Below are 22,927 nucleotides of genomic sequence, written 5' to 3' on the forward strand. Positions count from 1 at the left end.
AGACTAATCCAACAAACAAGATCTGGACTAGATTTAGTCAAATAACGGCTAATTCAAACACAAACCACATCAACATTTGGACTAAATTGTGACTTAACCCAAAACTAGACCAGGACTAGACCAGGACTAGACCAGGACTAGACCAGGACTAGACCAGGACTAGACCAGGACTACAAAATGTCATGTTAATTTAGTAAATTAAATAAATAATTTTTACCAGAAAATATATTTTTTGGTTTTAACTATGATAAATTGTGTTGCATTCTTTGCTTCACAGGACCTGTAAAGACGTGTTTTAGTTTGTTTTAGTTTTGTTTGTTCTGGTTTCAGGCTCTTGGAGTCAAAAGGGGAACTTGGATCTAGTCATCACTTGTTCCTTTCATTCATTTAATTAGTTGTTTTTTTTATGATAATATCAGTACTTTAACTCAACAAAAACATCAACTTTTAATCACTGTATTTAATTTTAGTCATAGTTTTGTCATCACATTTTACTTAGTTTTAATCTGCAAAAATATGACATTAACAAACTCGACCGAATTAACCCCGACTCTAAACCTTTTGTCTTTTGTTCTAAGCCAAAGGTTCGAGCTCATCTGGGGACAGCAGTGATGGAAACGATAAGGACTCAAAGAGCGAAGACGAAAGCGACAGTTCTGACGACACGTTTGTCAAAGAAAACTACTTCAACTCCAGCTCAGTGTGGAGGAGCTACACCACCCGGCAGGCGAAAGGCAAGGAAGGTAAGGAAGGTAAGACCAAAGCTTAGGGCCTCATTTATCAAGCGCTAAACAGCTAACAACGCAGTTTCTCAGAGATGCTAAAGAACACACTGCACGGTTTTGCTGAGGGAGTGAATCACCAAAATGGGGAGATTTTTTTGTCAAATTTGCAAAATCTGAGGCAGGAGAAATGTAAATGAAGTTGTTTAGTGAGTGTTGCCAGATTTATTACAATTATGAGAGCAAAAACAGCGTGGGAATACAGTACATTGGAGAGACAGGTGTGAACTTAATATAAGTTCACACCTGTGAACCTATAATTCACTGTTTTCATGAAGATGTTAAATAAAACTGATTTTCTTAGTGATTTTTCTTTGCAAGTCCAAAATTAGCCTTGATTAAGTCCTAGTTTTGTCTCCGTTTGGTTCTTATTTTGACAAATTTTCAGTTGTACATGAAATTGAGTCAAAAAGTATTTTTTAAAAATCGCAACATTATTAAAATCGCCGTTCCTGACAGGCATATCGTAAAATGTAACAATATGGTGCTGCCCTATTCCGCAGTAAGGCATTAAACTTGTCTATCTCCATGGAGACAAGGAGATAGGTTCAGGTTCAACATTGGATGGGATAAAGTAGCATATATTCAAAACTTTGCTCGCTCCTGCCCCCATCTGGAACTATGACATTATCACACAATCAATTAACGATCAATTACCTTGAATATTTTAAAAGATGTGTTTTCAGTAAAATCCTTGATGTATTATTATTATGTTTTTATTATTTTATTATCATGTTTTTTCAATATCTGAATACACAAATGGACAGTGTTTATGTGTTTAAACGTATTTGTTTAAATGTTGTGGACTTATTTCCGTGTGTCATGCTTTGTTGATAATTCAGGGAGTCAGGACAGTAAAGACGACATGAACTCAAAGAAAACCAAAGTGACTCCGAACAAACCTCCATCGATGCCCGAGGAGACGGGGAAGAGCAAAGTGGCCTCATGGCTCACCAGCCAAGGTCTCAAGAAGGTGAGAGTGATGTCCAGCATCATTATTATGGGAAAATAGTAAATGACTCTAAACACTTTTATATACACTTTCACAATATACACATTTTACTTTATCAAAGGGATAGCTGTGCAAAACCTGACTACACAGGGCTTTTATAAGTTTGTGGTGATAAAAGGGCTTTGGGGGACTTTGTAGTAAATTAAAAAGACATAATTTGTGGAAACTAATCAAAATCTGTCCAGCATATCGGCTCAAAATACTGTGAGAGCTTATCGGCCATTGGTTGCTCTGTATTCTCGGCATTCAGCATCGGCATTGGCCATGAAAGAAACATAATTCGGTCTCTAAGACACTACTAGTCAAAAGTTTGGACACACCCGCTCATTCAATGTCTTTTTTTCTTTATTTTTACTACTTTCTACATTATAGATACACACAGAAGATTTCAAATATGTGATGTAAGATATATGGAATTCTGTAGCAAAGAAAAAGGTTTATTTATTTTGTGTAGTTATATTCAAATCTTCTAAGTAACCACCCTTTGCTTTGTCAAAAATATTTAGTAGAGTTATTTAACCTTTTTCCTTACTAAATAATTCAATATGTCTTGCTTCTTATGTTTGATGTCTTCTGTTTGTGTTGAAACTTTTGACTGGCAGTTTATGTTTATACGACACCAAAACGTCAAAAGTTTGGGCACACTCTGTAATTCAGTGTTTTGTTTTTTTTTCTTTATTTTTACCACTTTCTACATTTTATATACATACAAAAGACATCAAATATATGAAGCAAGATATATGGAATTATGTAGTAAAGAAAAAAAGTATACGGAATTATGTAGTAAAAAAAAGTATACGGAATTATGTAGTAATGAAAAAAAAGTATACGGAATTATGTAGTAAAGAAAAAAAGTTTACGGAATTATGTAGTTAAGAAAAAAACTATACGGAATTATGTAGTAAAGAAAAAAAAGTATACGGAATTATGTAGTAAAAAAAAAAGTATACGGAATTATGTAGTAAAGAAAAAAAGTAACTAACGCCTCACAAGAGTCTATTTTGTGTAATGTAGGACCTTTTTAAAGGTGCATTGTGCAGCATTTCAGTCACCTTCATCCTATTGCTTTGCCAGGAATGTTTCAGAACATCACTTTCCAGCTGCCACCTTGCCTTTATTATTTTTTTTCTATAGAGATAGGCACGTTTTCATGCCATACTGTGGGACATTCCAGGCAAAGCAAGAACATCCTCAGACAAACAGGTGTCAGACCCTCCACCAGAAAAGTTACATAGTGCACCTTTAAACATTGGCTATATATGTGCAGTTTTTGTACTGGAATGCAGTCGTTTCATTAATTTTTCATTTTTGTTTTGTTTTCCTGCAGGATTCTGGAGAAGGCAAAAGGTGTGTGATGACATGATTAACAGGGAGAACAGTTTTCTCCATGTGATTATTGTGTTGTTTGGGTTGTAATACAGAATGTGTTTGAATATCTTACAGTGAAGGGAAAACTGAAACAAAAAAGCAGGAAGTCATGACTTTGTCGGACAGTGACGATGTTCAGACCATCAGCTCTGGGTCTGATGAAAAGGACAAAGAGAAAATCAGTGAGTTTTAATTTTATATATTTGTTTAGTGATTTCCTTCAAGAGAGGAGACATTGCAGCTGGTTTAGTGCAAAATGCTGCTTCTTAACAACCAGCTGGACAAAATATTGTTTATTTTTTATTTATTTGTCTTTATTTATACAGGGAGAGCCCATTGACAGCGCTTACTGTACTTTTCATGGGCGCCCTGTTCAAATACAGAACAATACAAAACAAATAAGTACATAAGTCTATAAATCCATTTGAAACAGTAAAAACAGGAGCAGCTGTGACTATAAATGTTTATCACCAGATTATTAAGTTGCATTTGTGGCACCAGTGTATCCAGTTTTGAATGAGCTTGAAATGTACTCAGTTTTTGGAAGCAAAATAACAAAAGCTTTTTTTCTCCCATCTCAGTCCTGGTGCGGCCAGTTTTTTGACTTTCACAATCATAAGATCTTGTATTAAAAATCATCATTAACACTTTAATACGTTTCTTTAATACTGCGACGTGTGAGCATTTGAATTACTGCATTTTGTTCTGTTGTTCAGCTGTGACCAAGAAGCAGGTCGCTGTCAAATCCACCAGAGGCATCGGCCTGAAGACGAGTTACGGGATGATGGTGAAGACCGGAGGGGCGGGGGCTGGGGGGACGGGGGGTCAGGGAGGAAAACAACAAACCCCAGGAGGCAAAGACAGCGGACCCCGAAACACGCGCTCATTCTTCGACGGAGAGGAGTCTTGTTACATCATCGATGCCAAGCTCGAAGGCAATCTCGGGCGTTACCTCAATGTAAGTTGAACATACAGTTTTATTACACTGTTTACTATATGACATTAAAGAGGCATTATGTAACTCAAATGGTTGGAGCTCTGACACTTGTCTCCATGGAGATGTTATTGTTCTGCCTGGAATGTTCTACAGCAGGGGCGTCAAACTCAATTTCACCGAGGGCCACGTGAGCAAAATGGTTCGTCTCAAATTTGCAAAGATATAAAAAATATGTCTGTAACTGCGTAACTCCTGATAAACTGACATTTAAATTTACCTTGTCGCGGGCCACATAAAATGACATGGCGGGCCGCATTTGACACCTGGGCCTTGAGTTTGACACATGCGCTCTACAGTATGGCATTAAACGTGCAATAAAACACCTCTAATTAAATACATGTAAAAAGATAATGCATTCTTACTTTGAGTGGGGTTGCCTGTGCACAGATGTGACATGTAACTTGGCCTGGCTGCATCATCTCTTGTCTCCATGGAGATAGATGGATATAGGTTTTGATGACTCTGGAACATTCCAGGTGAAGCGATAACATTTCAAGATAAGCAGGTGGCAGATCTTCCACCAAAAAAGTCACTGACACTTTTAAATCTTCAATGACTCCTATAATTTTTAAGTTACACTCAACAAATTTTAGCAGTAGATAAACTGAACATTCTGAGATTTTTGGTAATACATACGTTATAATTGTTCACTTACACTTGAACTCATCACTACTTAACCTAAACAATGTTTTTTTAAGTGTCCACCAATTTCAGTTTCGCCCTGAATAGCCCGATCCAACACACTTTACATAACATTTAAAAGCATTTCCGGCTTATGGCTCTTATTTGATCCTCGATATTACGTTTTTAAGTCGTTTATCATTTGAGGTTTATTCACAAACACCTTTTCTTTAAGATCGCACCACAGAAAGAAATCGGGACTAGTCAGGTCTGTGGAGATCACATACTGCCCCCTGTCTTTGAAAACCACTTATTCCTTTAATGGCGTTTACGCTCGGGGCATCTCTGGTATTAAACTCAGTATTTGACCCATGTGACTCAAAGTACCACTGAACAATGAGGGTTCATTCCTCGGTGCTGGATTTGGTCATATTAATGTCGATAGGGTCGTTCTAAATGCTCTGAAAAAATAAAAGGAAAATATCTAGAAACAAAAGAGTTATGGATTTTTTTCTAGCTGTCAGTAGTACATCTTTCACATCCTCCTCCCATTGAACACATGACCCCTGTCCTCAGAGATCTCCACTGGCTCCCGGCTCCTAACCACTGTGTACAATTTCCTCCAAAACCTGGTCCCCACCCACCTCTCTGAGCTCTTCCACCACCACACACCCACCCGTGCTCTCCGATCAGCTGATTCCAATCTCCTGTCACCCCCCGATCAGGACTAAACTGCTGCTCCCACACTACAGAGCTTACAGAAAATATAATGTGTGATAACGCTGCCTCTCACTCCTGTCTCTTTGTATTGTGTCTTATAGCACAGCTGCAGTCCAAACCTTTTCGTCCAGAATGTCTTTGTGGACACACACGACTTGCGCTTTCCCTGGGTAGCGTTCTTTGCCAGCAAGTGAGTGACACTCGATTCATCTTTAACACTCGAACGGGTTACAGATGACATCACTATTTTAGACCGGGACGACCAAAATAACCACGTGAAAAACCCTGCTCCCCCTCCGTCAGATTGTGTTTAAAATAAAGCTCAGATTAAGTCTAAGTTGAGTAACAGAGCTTCTTACAGAGTAGTGCTTTCAGTTGGCATCAGCTGCAGGATATCAGTGTCTAGTGCATTAAAAATCATCTTTATTATCTCATAAAACTGCAGGGTATTCAAAAAGCTGGTGTAATTACATGAAAAAAGACAACACATACAGTAAGAGTCACCGTTTATGTTGAGAAACCCTTTTGAAACCTGTGTAATTGAGACGACGCAGGCAAATGGAATAGTTATGATGTAGTTACACAAATATAACATGACTAACAATAAAGCTGACCTCATATGTATTTATCGGTCCCTTGGTTGACCACACCCCAAAAATCCCATGATGCATTTATCGTTTCACTGACTCCCATCCCTTACAGAAACTGGTGATGTCATCTGAAACCCACCAGCGTTCTCCCCCCTGCACTGCACAGTATATCCTCCGGGGGGCACCGAAGCGTTTCAAATTCCCACAGCACATTTTTATTTATTCATAATGTTTACTATGTTTTTATGTTTCAACCTCTCCTCTGTTTTCTTTACTTATTTATTTACCCGAGAAGATATTTATGTGCATGTGAAACTGTTGCGTTACATCTTGAAAATATTGTCCGAATATTGTTATGAAGATTTTAAAAAACATTCGTTATTCAATATTGTCATTATTGTCATCGCCGACCCCTGGTTGATGTGTTCTTCTCCTTCAAACACATTTCACTGCATTATTGATCATGGCTGTGGTTACATGCATGCTCAAAATGTAATTACAAACAGTTAATATAAAAAAAAAAAACATGTAATCAGCAAACTCATCTGTTTTCTTTCTGACCATGGTCCTTCCAATCACTTCTATCAGATTTTGCAGTTTGAGTTTGCAGGTGCGACAGTCGCTCAGGCGGAAAAGCACTATATAAAAATGTGACTATTTACCATTTTTCATGCCATTTGATTGGTTGATTTTGGTGTGTCTGTAACCATAGCCTCTGTTAATGTGTTTATGACAAATTCATCTATCTGCGACTTGTTTTGCAGACGTATCCGAGCTGGCACAGAGCTGACGTGGGACTATAACTACGAGGTGGGCAGTGTGGAGGGCAAAGTGCTGCTGTGCTGTTGTCTAGCTCCAGAGTGCAGAGGGAGACTACTGTAACCAGCTGTATCGACAGGAAGCTATTTAATTATATTTTATTAATTTAGTTGTAGTACATTTATGTTGTCCTTATTTTTTACAAAGCTGTTTCATGATGTCTTTTAATGTTTTTCATTTCTCCTGAATAAAGATATTTCAGTGAACCCTGTGATTTGTGAGTCTCTTCTGCAATTTAAAACATGTACTACAAAGGCAACTGATAAGATATCTTAATCAGTTTTATTGTTTTATTGTAGTCTGTGGTTATAAATGTTTAAAACACCTCTATATGGGCACTATTAGTCATGAAAAACATTAAGACAGTACTGGATTTCTTGCCGTGTTCGCTGTAGCAGAACCTCATTCACGGTTGCAATTACATGATATATTTTGCTTTAGTTCAATAATGTCCCGTATTTTTGTTCGACACATTAACACAGCCCCAATAAACCATGATACACACTGTGCTTCTCTTGAGGAATAGACATTTCTTAGGGCTTCGTTCGCTTTAATCAACAGGATGCCTGAAATGCAAAAATGCAATGTGATTCAAAATTTGTCTAACCATTGAGTGAGAACAAATCTAATTAATAGATCTTATCAATTGCCTTTGTAATTCAAATTCAAGACTGTAAATAGACTTAATGGACACCTTGTATTTCTTCTTTTTTGTTGATATTTAGCCCAGGCAACCAAACTCCAGCTTGAATTTCATTAGTCAATATCAAACCTGAGGCTGACCAATCTGTTTGTGAGAAAATGTAAACATCAAATTGATACATTTTGAAATACTGCCGCCATTTTTGTTTCTTTTTTTCCTCAAACTGCAGGAAAAGAGCAGCAATTTAAAATGTTTTACTATCCAGCTGTCCTGAGGCGTCACACAGGATGCTTTTCTACTGTTTGGTGAGTTAAAATTGCGCATGGAGCCGCTTTTTACGCATGAGTTTTGTTGTGCCATTTTAAATTTAAATCTGGTAAAAGCTTAAGCCATTCTGTTCCTGGACGTGCTTATAAAACATCAATACAAAAGCTTATTAATATGTATCCTACTCAAACATTATCTGCTTCATAAAGTTTGAATTGTTTCGTAAATTGGCGACTGTAGGAAATGTGGCAGTGGGATCCAGCACCATTCTAGGACAAAATGTTGGCTAATAATTCTAATAATAAATAAATTCTAATTAATATAATGACAGCCTAATGCCATGGTTCACATATCTGCCAGGTTAAATATGCCTTTGTTGAAATGCAAAGTTGCACCATTTTACGCGCGTAAATGTTACAGACTTCAATCAGATCCAAGGCTTTGAAATGAGCTATTGATTAAAATATAGATTCATTTAAACAGGATAGTTAATCCTGTAGGATGTGATGGTGTGAAAAGTGCTGTAATCTACAAATTAATATGAATCAGAAAGGCCTATTCTAGTTTCAGTACTTTTATTTCTTAAAATGCTACTTTCTTTAGCAACAGCTTTTTGTCATGAATACACCTGTTGATTATTTTGTAGCCTACAATTAACTGAAGTGTTCAACTCCACCCCTAAAACTCTCTCTGTGCTCTGCCTACTCTCTGTGTGTTCAAACTTATCCCCTGAAGTGTTCAATTCTACCCCCAAAACTCCCTCCGTGTAAATGCTATGTGTTCAACATTATCTCCCCAAACTCTGTGTTCAACTCTACCCCCTAAAACTTTCTCTGTGTTCCCACCCACCCCCTAAAACTGTCTCCATGTTCAATTCTACCCCCCAAAACTGTCTTTGTCTTCAACCGTTTGCCCCAAAACTCTCTCTGTGTTCAAACCTACCCCCAGAACTCTCTCTGTGTTCACTCCTATCCTCCAAAACTCTCTGTATTCAATTCTACCCCAAAACTCTCTGTGTTCAACTCTACCCCCCAAAACTCCCATGGTGTTCAACTCTACAACCTAAAACTCTTTCTGTGTTGAACCCTACCTCAAACCTCTCTCTGTGTTCAACCTTACCCCTTAAAACTCTCTGTGTTGACCCTACCCCCAAAACTGTCTCTGTTCAAACCCTACCCCATAAAATATTCTCTGTGTTCAACCATACCCCCTAAAACTCTTTTTTTCTCTCTGCAGTAGGCCGTGTAAAGAGCTGCGTATGTGTGTATTTATTGTGTATTTTTCAGGCTGGTGGCCACAAAGGGCATAAGAGTCACACGTCGGGATTTCCTCAAAGTCAATGTTACCAAGACGTGGTGAGTCCTGGTTTTATATCAGTACTACATATTATAACGCTCTCATATGAGCCACAGCTCAGACCCAGGCTTCAGTACTTTTATGTTTACCGTGAATAGGACTAAATCCAGATGAAATGAAAACAGAAATAAACTGGGGAGCAACACAAGTCAGTAAGAAAATAGACTACATAGATAAACAGCTATTTATATGCACTTTCTCAACCAAGTATAATCCTACAGGGCTCTGCAAGTACTTTATTAGGGACAGTTTGATTGAAGAAATGAAGTAAACAATGATGGAAGAAGTAATTCTGTTACTTAAGTAAATGTACAGAGGCAGTAATATTAAAGTAAAAGTATCATATGAAATAATCTACTTAAGTAAAAATATTAAAGTACCTCTTTAAAAATGCACTTAAAGAGAATAAGTAAAAGTATTTTGTGCATATTTTGAGATCTAATAAAGCTTGAAATGTGTTGGTTTGTGCTGAATTTTGTTCAGCAGAAACAACTGAATCAATTGTTTTTGTTTCCTCAAATTAGGAACGTGTTAAAAATAAACCCTCAGCCTTTTCAGCAGGTCTGAAACAATAATGAAAAATACTTTAACATTTCAGTCCAGTTCAAAAATGTAGTGGAGAAAGTACAGATAAGTAAAAAGTATCATCTGTACTTAAGTAAAGATACTGAACATTTTTACTTAATTATTTTACTACTTTTACTTTGTTACCTTTCCACTACTGAAATAGAATGATATTTGGAATATTTTTTATAATAATTTTCTGTCTCAGATACTTTATACCTTTAAGAATGTTTTTTCAAAGGACAATTTTGGCATATCATTAAAACAAATAGATGTAATGTGTAAGTGTCCTAATATTTAAACTGTACTAATAAACAAGGTGTTACTCCAGACAAAAAAACAACACTAACCCAAGATTTGCATAACACAAACCCTGTTACCTTCCGATCATTTTCCACGTCCCTGTTCACATATGGTTTCTGAGTAATATTGATCGTACTCTGCAGTGATGACATCATTGACTACATGCTGGAGCGCGTGGAGCCCCCTAGAGCCGACCTGCCGCGACCGCGTTTCTCTCTGTACCTGTCGTCCCAGCTGCAGTACGGGGTCATCCTGGTGTACCATCGTCAGTGTGCCATTCTCCTGGGTATGGGATATTTGTTTGAGAGACGAAGTCAGCCTAAATGTGCAGGATTTGTGTGAGAATGAAACAAAACACAACTCCAGGTCTGTTTTTGATGAGGAAACAACATTATAACAGATCAGAAAATAGCATAATATGGGCCTTTTAAAAAAACTGACATGTAGCTGACTCCGTTTGTTTTTAAGGAGTAATAAAAACACCCTTAATGAAATAAATGCCAGATAGATACTTGTTTTGGTCAATGATTAATACCTGTGAAATTCCTGAGCCTGTCCACATCAAACAAAAACTGGCACAGAGCCCAAAAGTATCAGCATTATCATCTCACACAGGTTTTCAAAGGAGTATGAGGATTTAAAGACACTAAAACAAAATTAACCTGTGATTATAGGGTCATCCGCTGTGGACAAACACATTATATTTGGGTATTTTTAATTTAAATGGTGCTTTTCTGGACCATTTTTCCATTTTCCCTAAATTAAAATCTAGTCTGAAGCTATTATAAACCCAACAATTTGTCTTTGTAGAGGAGATCCAGTATGTAGTGGACTGGCTACTGAAGCAGAAAACAGGTCAGAAGAGCGATATGGACGACCACGGCAGGTCTGACCGCTGATAAATCCTGGTCTGAATCCATTCGGCAAAGGCTCATTATTAGTTATAACTCATGTTTGTTTGTGTTCAGACCAGCACCGCTCCTCAAGGATGTGCTGTCCTTGATGGAGGAGACAGAAGACGCCCCTGACCCCCTGTTTGGGCGGATGTACATGCAAGAGGAGCTGCCCAGTCCGACGGCGCTGCTGCAGGTCCTGATTCAGCACTGTTTTATTCACAGGAACATAAGTACAGATGTTTTTATTAAAGAACACAATCAGATTTAGGATTTTTGACCATGTTATTCACTTTATTCTGAAGTTGCTGTGGGCGCCGCCATCGTCATTTGGTTAGTACAGTATTATTTTTGCATGGGGCTATTGATTTTGACAGCAAATTAATATATCCATACAGACTACACAGCTGTTTTAACGAACATGAACATAACACATTTTACACAAATCAACACTACTTTATATCATAGTATTGAGGCGAAACTTTCCCAAATTCGCCCTTGAAAAGAATGGAATTTCCCCTTAACCCGGAAGTGCCACCACAAAAAAAGAGTGTTTAGAGGCAAAAGTGGGCGGGGCCGAATAAGGTCAATAATGTTTTCCTTTCTTAGCTTGCAACAGTGGCTTTTGTAGTTAAAAAGGGGGTATTATACAAGGTTTCTGCCATGTTATAACATCGTTCTCACATCAAAAATATGCCTGAAGAGGTTTTATCTAGTTTTATAGCTTATGTCATCCATGTATGTTTGAGTAATATTTCGATTTATCCGTATTTGAAACCTTCGTACAGTTACCGGTACGATTCTGTCCAATGCTCAGCTCGCACGTCTACGTCACCCCTGCTCCCACATGGCAATTTTTCATAAGTACAGTACACAAAAGCATGATGCAAAACAATACATTACAACTTGACAAACCTGATGCGATGTGCAGTAGTTTCATTAGCAGAAAGCAGGCAGATTGTGTTGTGGTAGCTCTCTGAATTGGGAGTGACTTAGCGTGGGGAGCAAGAGGAGGGAGACGTTGTTTAAAATGTTGTTTTTGGCAAATATAGCATTTTCAAAACAGTAAAAGTTAACACGGTGATGTAAATATATCATGTGTTTAATAATATAATACCCTTAAAACCTATAGTTATGTATGAGCCCATGAGCTTTTTATAATGTAAATAGGCAAGTTTATTAGTGTCACACACTTCGTACACAATTCAAAGTGTTTTACAGAATAAAAAAGATCACAATACAACAAATTGAAACATAAATAATCACAAATAATCAGTATTAAATTAACAATAAAGGTGAAAAGTGCAGGACTTTTACATATAATTAAGCGTGTAAACTAAAAGCTATAGATAAACTTTGTATGTATGTTATCTGTTTTTTAATCACTAATGTTCTTGTTGTCTGTCATTCTCTCACATTGTACAGGGTCACCTTAGGGACAAATCACCTGAGGCCACTCGTCCCTCACCTGTGGAAGAGGCGCTTCACACCGGTATGACATTTTTACATTATTGTTACCTCACTTTTAGCAACGCATTTATTTATTTATGAAGATTTTTAGGGCCAAACCAATATGTGTGCAAGTATCTTACATTTTTCATCCCTTTAGATATGTAAAAATGAAGGACATAGTACAAATGTATAGAAAATAGAGCTGTCTGGTTTGGAAAAGTGAAAAAGATATAGTCATTATTATTTGGTTAAGAAATATATCCTGTTCATTTTGTGATTCATGTTTTAAAAGCCACTGCGGATCAGATTAGAAGTGGCTCTACTCTTGATACTGAGGGACAAAATTGAATTAGTCATGTTTTTCCCAACTGCACCATTTTTGCAATCGTTTGTATCAATAATTTTAATCACGATAACCACAGACTTGGCTGAGTTTGTATCGTATATTCCACTATGTTGCTCTTTTGATTGACAACTGAGGCGCCCCAGCCAACCACTCTAGATCTAGACAGAGGAGAGCTCTTTAAAGACAGTCTGATTATCTGATGTCTCTCCTGGAGTTTTGTGCAGATGGTTGAGATAATCTTTTGTTTTTCTCCAGGGCTCACAGCGTCTCCAGACACCATCACGCTGAGGGAGCCCGAGCCTCTCTCCGTGCCCTTCGCAGAGGTATGATTTGTCATAGGAAGAACTAAAGGAGAACTATGTAACTATCTGTTTGTGTTATAAAGATAGATCAATAAAAGGAAAAAAATCAATACATGTTTTAAAAAAAATGGGGACTGAGTGGCTAGGACTCACGCTTCAGAGCAAGAAGGTTCTGGGTTCGATCCCCTGCTTGTCCTGGTCTTTCTGTGTGGAGTTTGCATGTTCTGCCCATGTCTAAATGAGTTTCTTCCAAGCACTCCAGTTCCCCCCATCAACCCAAAACATTCACCATAACTATAATCCTCTAGCTAAAATCGTCCTGACCGTTTCCCATGAGTTCCTCCGGGCACTAGGAATGGGACAATAAACAATAACATCGTTTATCGTGATGAAAGGGGAACACAATAATCATTAGTGGGACATTTTATATGATCGTGATAATCTCCAACAAAGATAAACAAAGCCATGGTATCACCAGAGTCAACAGGGGAGGACTAAGTGGTCTATTGTCCCAGGCCCCAGGGTTTTAGAAGCCCAGAATTGTGAGGCTTCTTGTCCTGGGCCCCCAAATCTCTGTGGAGGGCCCTGTTTATTCACAGTGTTCTCTGTGGGATTAAACTGTCAGCAACTTTAATTGTTATCGTGATATAATCGTTAATCGCATTTATTTTGGCGATGATAATTGCCACAAACACAAAATTTCAATATTGTCCCATGTCTACTGGGCACTGCTCCTGAAGAAGTGCCCCAGCAGCACTGCAGGATGGGTCAAATGCAGAGGACAACTTTCTCTACAGGGACAGTAAAGTGTACCTTAAAGATCAGTCTAATAGTTCAGTTAAATTCTGATAATTCTGCTTAAAAAATGTCTTATTTACTCGGTTTAACGTGTCAAAGCTTGTCGCCTGTTTTCTAGTTTGGAGGGATGGAGTTAGCAGACGTTCCGACCACTATCGACTTCCTGCTCGCCGAAACAGATGAATTTGTAGAAGGTCAGTTTCCAAATTCAGTTCGACTCTTCGACTGTTTTATATCAGCTTTGTTTTTGTTTCTTTGACCTTCATCACCAGGAGAGTTACCAAGAGGAGCTGAGCTAGAGAGAGAGCAAGAGAGAGGAGTGACCGAACAAGAGCGGACCGGAGAGCAGACAGAATCCACTGCAGAGTAAATGAACACAACAAAACATCAGTCATAGGAAAATATTTAATCAAATGCTGTGGTGATTCAGGGACTATCTGCTAATACGATGCATTCATGTCAAGAATTTGTAGGGTAGTGGCCTGTATAATGTTTCCACCGTCACAAAAAGAGCACTTTACATCATTCTACTTATGACGTTTATGTCGAGAGCGGAATTTGAACTCCCAACCTTCGGATCAGTGGGAAAAAACTCGACCAACTGAGCCACTGAACCAGATCATTATTTGTTTACGACAGTCTCCACAAACTTGCCATTTCAATTTTATGTCTTTCAACTGACAACTATCATGTCTTTGGAGTTGAAAATGGCGCTACTTTCTGAAATTATTGTTAAAAAAAATCATTAAAATGTATTTATTCTGACGGAGAAGACTGAACTTTGTGCCAGTTTTAGTTTCGTGTGAATAAACCCACTAATCACAAAGATATTAACCATAGACCAGGTCAAAACATCTACAATCTGACAGTTAAACAGCTAATTCCACATTCCATAGAATTGTTAAACTATTAGGATTCTAGGATGCAGTGGCGTTTATATAATATATTTCTTCTCATTCTCCAGATTACAGCCGACCACCACCACCCTGTCAAGCGAGGACCAGGCTCCGTTGCCCCAGGATAAACCACACCTGCCCCCGGAGCCTCTAGCGCCCCCTGTGGACCAGCTCACACCAGTGTCTGCCCCAGTCATGCCCTCCCCTCCATCTGCTGCAGATCGAGAAGACAGACAGAGGGCAGAGATAGAGGTGTGGCCGTTAAGAAAAATGAATTTATTTAAACAGTTACTACTACCTACACTACACATAGTCTTTTATTCTTTATTTTCTATCATTAAGGACACATAAAGGTGGAAAGTAACAAAGTAAACATAGTAAAGTACTGTGCTTAAGTATAATTTTTAGGTATCTGTTCTTTAATATTTGATCTGGATACTTTTTCTTTTACTTCACTACATTTGAGAGCAGGTATCTGTACTTTCTACTCCACTATATTTTGATTTTTGGACTGAGAGCTGCTGAAAAGGCTGAGAGGTTTTTCTTTAACACGTTCGTAGTTTGAGCAAACAAAACTATACTAATAAAAACATTTCGGAAAAAAAAATCACTATCACAATCAAAATCACTACAGACCTCAAAATCTGTTTAAAATTACAAAGAGGTATATTAATATTATATTAATACTTTTACTTGAGTATTTTTTTGCTCCAGTATCTGTACTTTTACATAAGTAACAAAATTGAGTACTTTGTCCTTCACTGCTAATTATAAAAATACTCACATTATTGTAATAGATCAGATTTAATTGTACTTTTTTGAGGACGTTTTAACATGTACTTGTAATTGTGATCGTGTGTATCTCTAGCCAGGTTATTATAATGACCTACTTTTAAAATCATAGGCGCAAACTCCCTGATTGGTCAAAGCTCACAGAATATGCAGATTGTGGTTTAAAACAACTTATTTCCGCTGTTTAATGAACCAAGGTTTGGATAAATGCAACTAAAATTGTGCAGAAAGTAGTAAGTAGTATTTTTGTAGTATACTTTTTACTTTTAAGAAGCCATCCAGAAGGTATTTTCATGATAGCACTGATTTGAGGAACATGTAGAGCCAAAACATCTACAAAAACAGTGTCCAAATAATTAAAACTGAAACCTTTGCATTGGATTACTCCCTGCTATATCATTTTTACTTTAGTCCAAATTTGTTAGATGTATTTGTACTTTAGTTGTATTATTCTAACCATGTAACTGCTTGAGTAAACATTTTTCCATTTCATTTACATTGTCTCTGCTCTGTTGTAGTTACACTCCAGTCCAGAGGAGGTGCTGCGGCGCAGGAGGAGAAGGGGTAGACAGTTGATCTTCATCGATGCTGAGACTCAGCTCTCTCAGGAGGAGCTACAGCAGCAGATCAGTGACCCCCGCACACAAACTGCCCCCGCCTCCCTCCTGCCCCGCTGCCTCCCTGCTCTCGGGCCCTCCGCTGGGGACCTACTCAACGCCGCCTCCACCTGTCAGTACCAAAGCACAACACGCTCACGGACACGTTTAGGAAGCTCAACAGTAGTATTTTGGAGTCTGATATATCACTGAAGTAATTAAAACGAATGAAAGTAATTATTGCCGCAACCCAAGAGCAGATTTAAACCACAAAAACTGTTCTAAATCTACAATATTGTTAAAAATCATGAATAATAACAAAGCAATAAACAAAGAGCAGATGGAAACAATTTAGTTGTTAGTTTGCATCTATAATGAGTCATAGAAGTTATTAAATAAGCCTTCTACAGCTCAAATCTTACCAAAAAAATATCTGACCCCAAAAAATATCATTCCAACTTTCATTTACAGAACGATAAGTCGATAGAGTAACCATCGTGACAGGACAACTCAACAGTAATTAGTATTTTGAGTTAGTGAAATTATGAAATCGTAAGTGTGCATTTATTTAGACTGTCCACTATAAACAACAAATGATCTTATTATGAAAAAAACTGAACCCTGTAGTTTCTAGACCTCTATAAATGCTGTGAATTGCATGGACTACTATTTATAAATAAATCACAAATCTAACTGGAATATTTGTCAGAAAATCAGTTAGGTAGATTGATTTCTCAAACTGTGCCGTCCGACTCAACAGTGTCTCTGGAAATGTCCTGTTTATTACATTTTCAAATAAGACTTCAAAAGCCCTGACAGTGGGACACTAATTATTCATCACTGAGCTGTGGATCATAATACTGTTTTAATGTTCAATCAAAAACGAATATTGAATAGTTTGGGTTATACTTTTTCAGTCGCATATTCAAAATAAAATGATTTGTTTGTTTGTTATGAGTTTTTAAGAGTTTTTCCACAGCCCATTTATGTGTTTATAATGTGACGAATCATATTTATTACAATTAATACAATAATTTACTGACAGCGGTGCAGGTAGTAAATTATGCAATTATGCTTATTTAGTTTTGTCGCACATTTTATTTCAGCTTCTTTTCTCTGCTCATTGACTTGTTTAAAGGCCATGACTCCCGTGACCTTTTCAGAAATAAACCAATTGCTATTTTCTGCCAGCGCTCGTGTCCGAGGAGCTGCAGTTACTATGGAGACGGGCTGCGGTCATCACGCCTGTCCCGGGATTAGACCTCCGGATCAGGGAGAGGGGTCTCGACTCCACCACTGACTCCGAGGAGAGCGAGGGGAGAAGAGGAGAGGAAGAGGAAGAGGGGGGGGAGATGATGGAGGTGCAGAGGCGAGAGGCGAGCTCCAAAGAGGTGCGGACAGTTGTTTTGTCTCTGTTTTGTCTATTCATAAAGCTCCCAAAATGTCACGACTCAAATGATTGTGTGCAGATCCCCAGAGACGAGGCAGAGGCGGAGCAGCTCGATATTTCTGGTAAAACAAAAACTGTAGATGCTGAAAACATGTTATTTTGACACACAAACTCAGGAAAAAAAAAACAAAAATACTAAAAAAGTCCATGTTTCATCTGTTTACTCACACTTAGATCCCCATCATTACAAGTTCTTTTACAATTCAAAGCTAAATAGTTTATCTTTTGAATGGTAGAAAGTGCTCAAAATGGTGCCAATAGACAGGAAGATAAAACCCATGAACAGGCGACATTTTGAGGACCATTCAAAAACATAGAAAGCTGAACTTGAATCCATTGCTCTGGTAAAAGTGCTTGATTTTTATCACGTTGATGATGTATAAAATAATTTCTGTTTCATGTTTCCTCTTCAAGCTGTGACGTTTCTGCACTTGGAGGGTTCGGATCAAATGGAGGGCTCCAGGGAGATCTCGCCTGTGTTCACCCCAGACAAAGAGGGGTAGGTGGGCTGAGCGTTGCAGCTGTCGGGGGGCTTCCGTGGTGGTATATGACTTTTCTGTTTCTCGCAGATTGGCCACGTCCAAGTCCGTGTCCGTCCTACAGGACATCCCAGAGGAGACAGCTGAGGCGGTGGGGGGGCTCCTGGAGCACTCCCCTGGGTAAGACCTTTAACCAGCACTTGACATTAACACTGAACTACTGGGGAATAACGACTGGCTGCATTTAAGAAGGCAAGACAAGTTTATTTTTATAGGACAGAGTGCGACATGGTTCATATGGCTCTAACATATAACAGCCAAAGGGTCAAATGTTGGTAGATTTCAACAGATATTAACAGTTGAATGAAATTTAAAGGAGCTATACCCAGTATCTCTATCGGTCCATCGTGGTAAAGAAGGAGCAGAGTCGAAAGGCAAAACTCTCGATTTACCGGTCAATCTATGTTCCTACCCTCACCTATGGTCATGAGTTCTGGGTAATGACTGAAAAGGACAAGATCGTGGATACAAGCGGCCGAAATGGGCTTCCTCCGCAGGGTGGCCGGGCGCTCCCTTAGAGATAGGATGAGAAGCTCAGTCACACGGGAGGACATGATGCCTCCTGGACGCCTCTCTAGGGAGGTGTTCCGGGCATGTCCCACCAGGAGTAGGCCCCAGGGAGGACCCAGGACACGTAGGAGGGATTATGTCTCTCGGCTGGCCTGGGAACACCTTGGGGTCCCATCGGAGGAGCTGGAGGAAGTGTCTAGGGTGAGGGAAGTCTGGGAGTCCCTGCTTAGACTGCTGTCCCCGCAACCCGGCCCCGGATAAGCAAAAGAAAATGGATGGATGGTAATAAATCAAATACATTTGTTTTTCCCCAGTACAGTTATATTGTAAAAAAAAAACAATTCTTATCTATCGCCATGGAGAAATGCTGGAAAAGATGATGTCACCAGGTCATGTTGCAGGTCAGATCTATGGAGAGGCGACTTTGCTGAGCTACAGTCACTCAGCAGGTAGAATGTTTTTTCCACTGATCTGAATTTTGGCGGTTCAAATCTCGTTCTCAACATAAACATCATTGCTAGAGCGGTCTGATCCACTGACCCACAGGTTGGCGATGCGATTCCAGCTCCCACAGATGAATGCTGCAGTTGTGTCTTTGGGCAAGACACTTAACCCACCTCATGTCCAGCGTCTGTGTATGTGTGTGTGAATGGGTGAGTGTTTCCTTGATGTAAAGCGCCTCGAAGGTGGAAAAGCGATATACAAACGCGACCATATGTGACCATCTGCTCGTCATGCTTCCCGGGGCATTGAAACATCTGTACTTAAATTAATGCAAGATAGTTAAGTTTAATGCCATACTGTGGAACATTTCAGGAAAGCAATAACATCTCCATCAGTCCATGCCAACACTACCACCAGAAAACTGACACAGTGCACTTAACTGCTAAAAAAAACCTTGATTTAGCATAGTTGTGAACCACTGTAACTGTTGAAAATATCTAAATGGCCTAAAAACCCACAGACCCCGGGCCGTCAGTTAGAGGTCATTGTTCGTCCGTGTGTTAAAGTCACAGCTCCTTGCCCTCAGCCCTGTGCACACATCTCGGTAGCAGCTGGGTGATTCTCTGTGCAGGTTCTTACTGGACTTAGTGGAGCGTGAAGAGGTTCCCACGTCGTTCCAGTCCCTCCTGCCACACGGAGCCAGCCGCAGAACTGTCAGCCATCATTTTGTAATGCTTTTGGGTAAGGGAGGGGAGTGGGGTCAAAACACTTCACTGATATTAGCAAATCACTGTGGCTGCTGTTATTCAGGTAATAAGGTAATATGTATAACACAATATTGATACTTTGCAGTGACATCGTGCTGGGGGTGATTTGCATGTATATCTATGGCGGAATATTCATGCACACATTAGCAAACACAGCCCTATAAAGTTTAAGATTATCTTAAAACTCAAGAAAATGCAAAATGGATTTAAACACGTTTTCAAGAGCCTGTGATCACTATAAACGATTATGGTCCTGGTTATGTGTTTGATTTTCAACAAAAAAGGTGAGATTAACTGTTTGCTAACGCTAGCTAGCTAGTGGCTGTAACGTTAATCAGCTCACATGTTGTGGTAAATCAGCTCTTTTCGATAAGACTGTGTTAAAATAAAGCCTGGATTAAAGTCTAACTTGAGTAACAGAGCTCCAGACAGAGCAGTGCCTACAGTTAGCATCACACCTCCAGGGAACATTGATGACATAAGCTGCAAAGTATCAATAATTACTGTATTTTCTGGAGTATAAGTCGCACTAGCCAAAAAATGCATAATAATGAAGAAAAAACATAAAAGTCGCATTTTGGGGGGAAATTTACTTTAGAAAATCTGAGACAACGAACAGACATTTTATCTTTATAAGCAAAGCACGCTAACGTAACACATTTATATTTATTCAGCGACATGAAGCATAGACAGAACTGAACACGTGTCTGGTTTGTTAACATAAGATATTAACAGTTAATCAGATAAATAAAGCAGAAAAAACAAGCAACAAGTTTACTCTGGATCTCACTCCAAATCAATAAATCCACTGAATTCTTCATCCTCGGTGTCGCTTCTGAACAACTCCACCAACTCTGGAGATAGTTGTTCCTCTTCTGCGTGGTTCATCAAACTCAGCAGAATATGACTTACTTTTAGGCAGCAGCGTGCGGTTGTCAGTGCGACAATAACGAAGATCTGAAATTATATATTTGAATAATTTCACATATAAGTCGCATCTGAGTATAAGCCGCACCCCCGGACAAACTATGACAAAAGTGCGACTTATACTCCAGAAAATACAGTAGTTGTGTGTGTGAATAGTGACGACAGAGACACACTTGGAAAGAACAATTTGGATGATTTTTTTGTGTGGGAATAATTCACTACAGATTTGGAAAAAAATGGGCTCACAGTGGAAAAGCAACCTGGAAAATAGGATAGATGTAAGGAGGGACTGTATTTGAGTTTGTTTTTTTTAAGTTATTGCGTAGTTTTAGTGTTTAGTTTTCAGTATTACGCCTTGTCTTGTTCCTTTTTTGTTAAAATTAAGCAAAATATTATAAGTGTCAATGCGCAGAATGATACCAGCTTCACAATAAATATATTTTAAATTAATTTAAATAGACGCCATGTGCCGGGTTTGGATAAAAATGCTTGATATTACAATTAAATTAAAAGGTTTACTGATTGGGTAGTTCATTCTATACAACAGTCTTAGTTTTATTTAATTTAAAAAGGTCCCACTATGAAACCACACACATCTGCACACACAAACAAATCCACAAACGCACAAAACAACATCACTCACACATTCCTTCAGCCTATCAGTTCGCGCAGGTTTGTTTTGAAAATAAAAACCGCGTCGTCAGGAGGATATAAACATTTTCCGTGCGTTGAATTGAACTGAATTGAATTTCTTTCCCAAAATAAGCAGCTTTAGAATATGTTTTATGCAAATATGTCTGCCCTGTATCCTTTTGGTTTTTTGTTTGTTTTGTTTTTGTATTTCTTCCATCTGAATTTTGCTCTAATCTTTCTTTGTGACGTGTTTGTTTTGCAGAGGATTTATCCACGAGGAAACTGCGCGCGGAGCAGACAGAGCCATACGGTGACATCCTGCTCTCACGATCGCTCTAGTCGTCTGTGTTTTGTTCTTTTAATCAGTATTCCTGAATATTTTTATGCGTTTTTACAGAATTCATGATAAATAATTTAAGATGTGCTTTATTATCCAACACTGTTTAAGATTCATAGCACTTCATTGTCCTCCTGTTCTGAATATATTTACATTTTAACACATTTTCCCATGTTACATAACTTTCTCTGCATGACAAACTTGACAAAACTGTAACTATTTTGCTCTAGTTTTAAACTTTGCTTTTGTGATCCCAGTGGGGAACCTTTTCCATTGCGTTTGACCCATGTTTTAACCTAAAATTTCCCAGGTTATAGCTAACATTCTTAAAAATTGTTATAGATTACATGATGAATTTCACTGTTTTACTATGAAATTTGAGATATTCGTTATATGATCCATGTGGGGAAATGGGTCCTTTGCATTTGACCCAGATTCCAATGACTAGTGCAACCTAAATTTCCATTATTACAAAATTTACATGCATATTGTTATATCGTGCAAAATTAATTGTTCAAACAATTTTTACTATGTTTAAAAGTCGTGGTTAAAATATGCTTTATTGATCCTCCTGGGGAAATGGTTCCTTTGCATTTGACGCAGATTTCAATGTCTAGTGCGGCCTGTGTTACATAAGTGCTTAATGAATTGTTCAAACTATTTTTACTATAATTAAATGTTTTAGTTAAAATATGCTTTAGTGACCCCCCTGGGGAAATGGGTCCTCTGCATTTGACCGACAAAATTGCCATACATAATGTTATAAAGTGCTTAATGAATTGTTCAAAAATATTTTTACTATGTTTAAAAGTTATGCCTAAGATATTCTGTATCTCTTTATTGATTGGGGAAATGGGTCCTCTGCATTTGACCCACATTTCAATGGCCAGTGCAGGCTATGTTTTATAAGTGCTTAATTAATTGTTCAAACTATTTTTACTATGTTTAAATGTCATGGTTAAGATATTCTTTATTGATCCTCCTGGTGAAACGAGTCCTCTGCATTTGACCCCCAACTTGGCATACATAATGTTATAAAGTATGTAATGAACTTTAGAAACAATTTTGTTATGTTACATTATGTATAAAATATTCTTTATTTCTTTATTGATTGGGGAAATGGGTCCTCTGCATTTGACCCACAAAATTGTCATACAAATTGTTATAAAGTACATAATACATTTTACAAACTATTTTTACTAT

The 22,927-nt window shown here is 38.3% G+C and overlaps 2 protein-coding genes across 7 annotated transcripts in view; both read left to right on the forward strand.

Moving 5' to 3' along the window:
- The window catches only part of LOC117383974 (histone-lysine N-methyltransferase SETDB1-B-like), a 33,097-nt gene extending 25,982 nt beyond the window's left edge, over window positions 1-7,115 (forward strand). For 4 of the 6 annotated variants that reach the window (XM_055228202.1, XM_055228203.1, XM_055228200.1 and 1 more), the window contains exons 19-25: window positions 579-752; window positions 1,625-1,755; window positions 3,122-3,141; window positions 3,238-3,344; window positions 3,879-4,120; window positions 5,602-5,690; window positions 6,855-7,115. In XM_055228202.1, coding sequence (XP_055084177.1) covers window positions 579-752; window positions 1,625-1,755; window positions 3,122-3,141; window positions 3,238-3,344; window positions 3,879-4,120; window positions 5,602-5,690; window positions 6,855-6,972 — 881 coding nt within the window. In that variant the 3' untranslated portion in view covers window positions 6,973-7,115. The remainder of the gene's footprint in view (window positions 1-578; window positions 753-1,624; window positions 1,756-3,121; window positions 3,142-3,237; window positions 3,345-3,878; window positions 4,121-5,601; window positions 5,691-6,854) is intronic. The other 2 variants (XM_055228201.1, XM_033981230.2) reach the window with 1 other exon arrangement.
- A 686-nt stretch (window positions 7,116-7,801) lies between these two features.
- On the forward strand, window positions 7,802-21,726 carry LOC117384254 (meiotic recombination protein REC8 homolog). Its single transcript, XM_055228100.1, has 17 exons — window positions 7,802-7,857; window positions 9,106-9,174; window positions 10,186-10,328; window positions 10,853-10,928; window positions 11,011-11,131; window positions 12,361-12,427; window positions 12,989-13,056; window positions 13,952-14,027; window positions 14,106-14,199; window positions 14,798-14,981; window positions 16,040-16,250; window positions 17,309-17,508; window positions 17,587-17,629; window positions 17,982-18,066; window positions 18,137-18,226; window positions 19,692-19,801; window positions 21,650-21,726. Exons 1-17 carry the CDS (start codon window positions 7,802-7,804, stop codon window positions 21,724-21,726), a joined length of 1,770 nt encoding a protein of 589 aa, XP_055084075.1.
- The last annotated feature ends 1,201 nt before the right edge of the window (window positions 21,727-22,927 follow it).

This window comes from Periophthalmus magnuspinnatus, chromosome 16, assembly GCF_009829125.3.
Source record: "Periophthalmus magnuspinnatus isolate fPerMag1 chromosome 16, fPerMag1.2.pri, whole genome shotgun sequence".
NCBI lineage: Eukaryota > Metazoa > Chordata > Actinopteri > Gobiiformes > Gobiidae > Periophthalmus > Periophthalmus magnuspinnatus.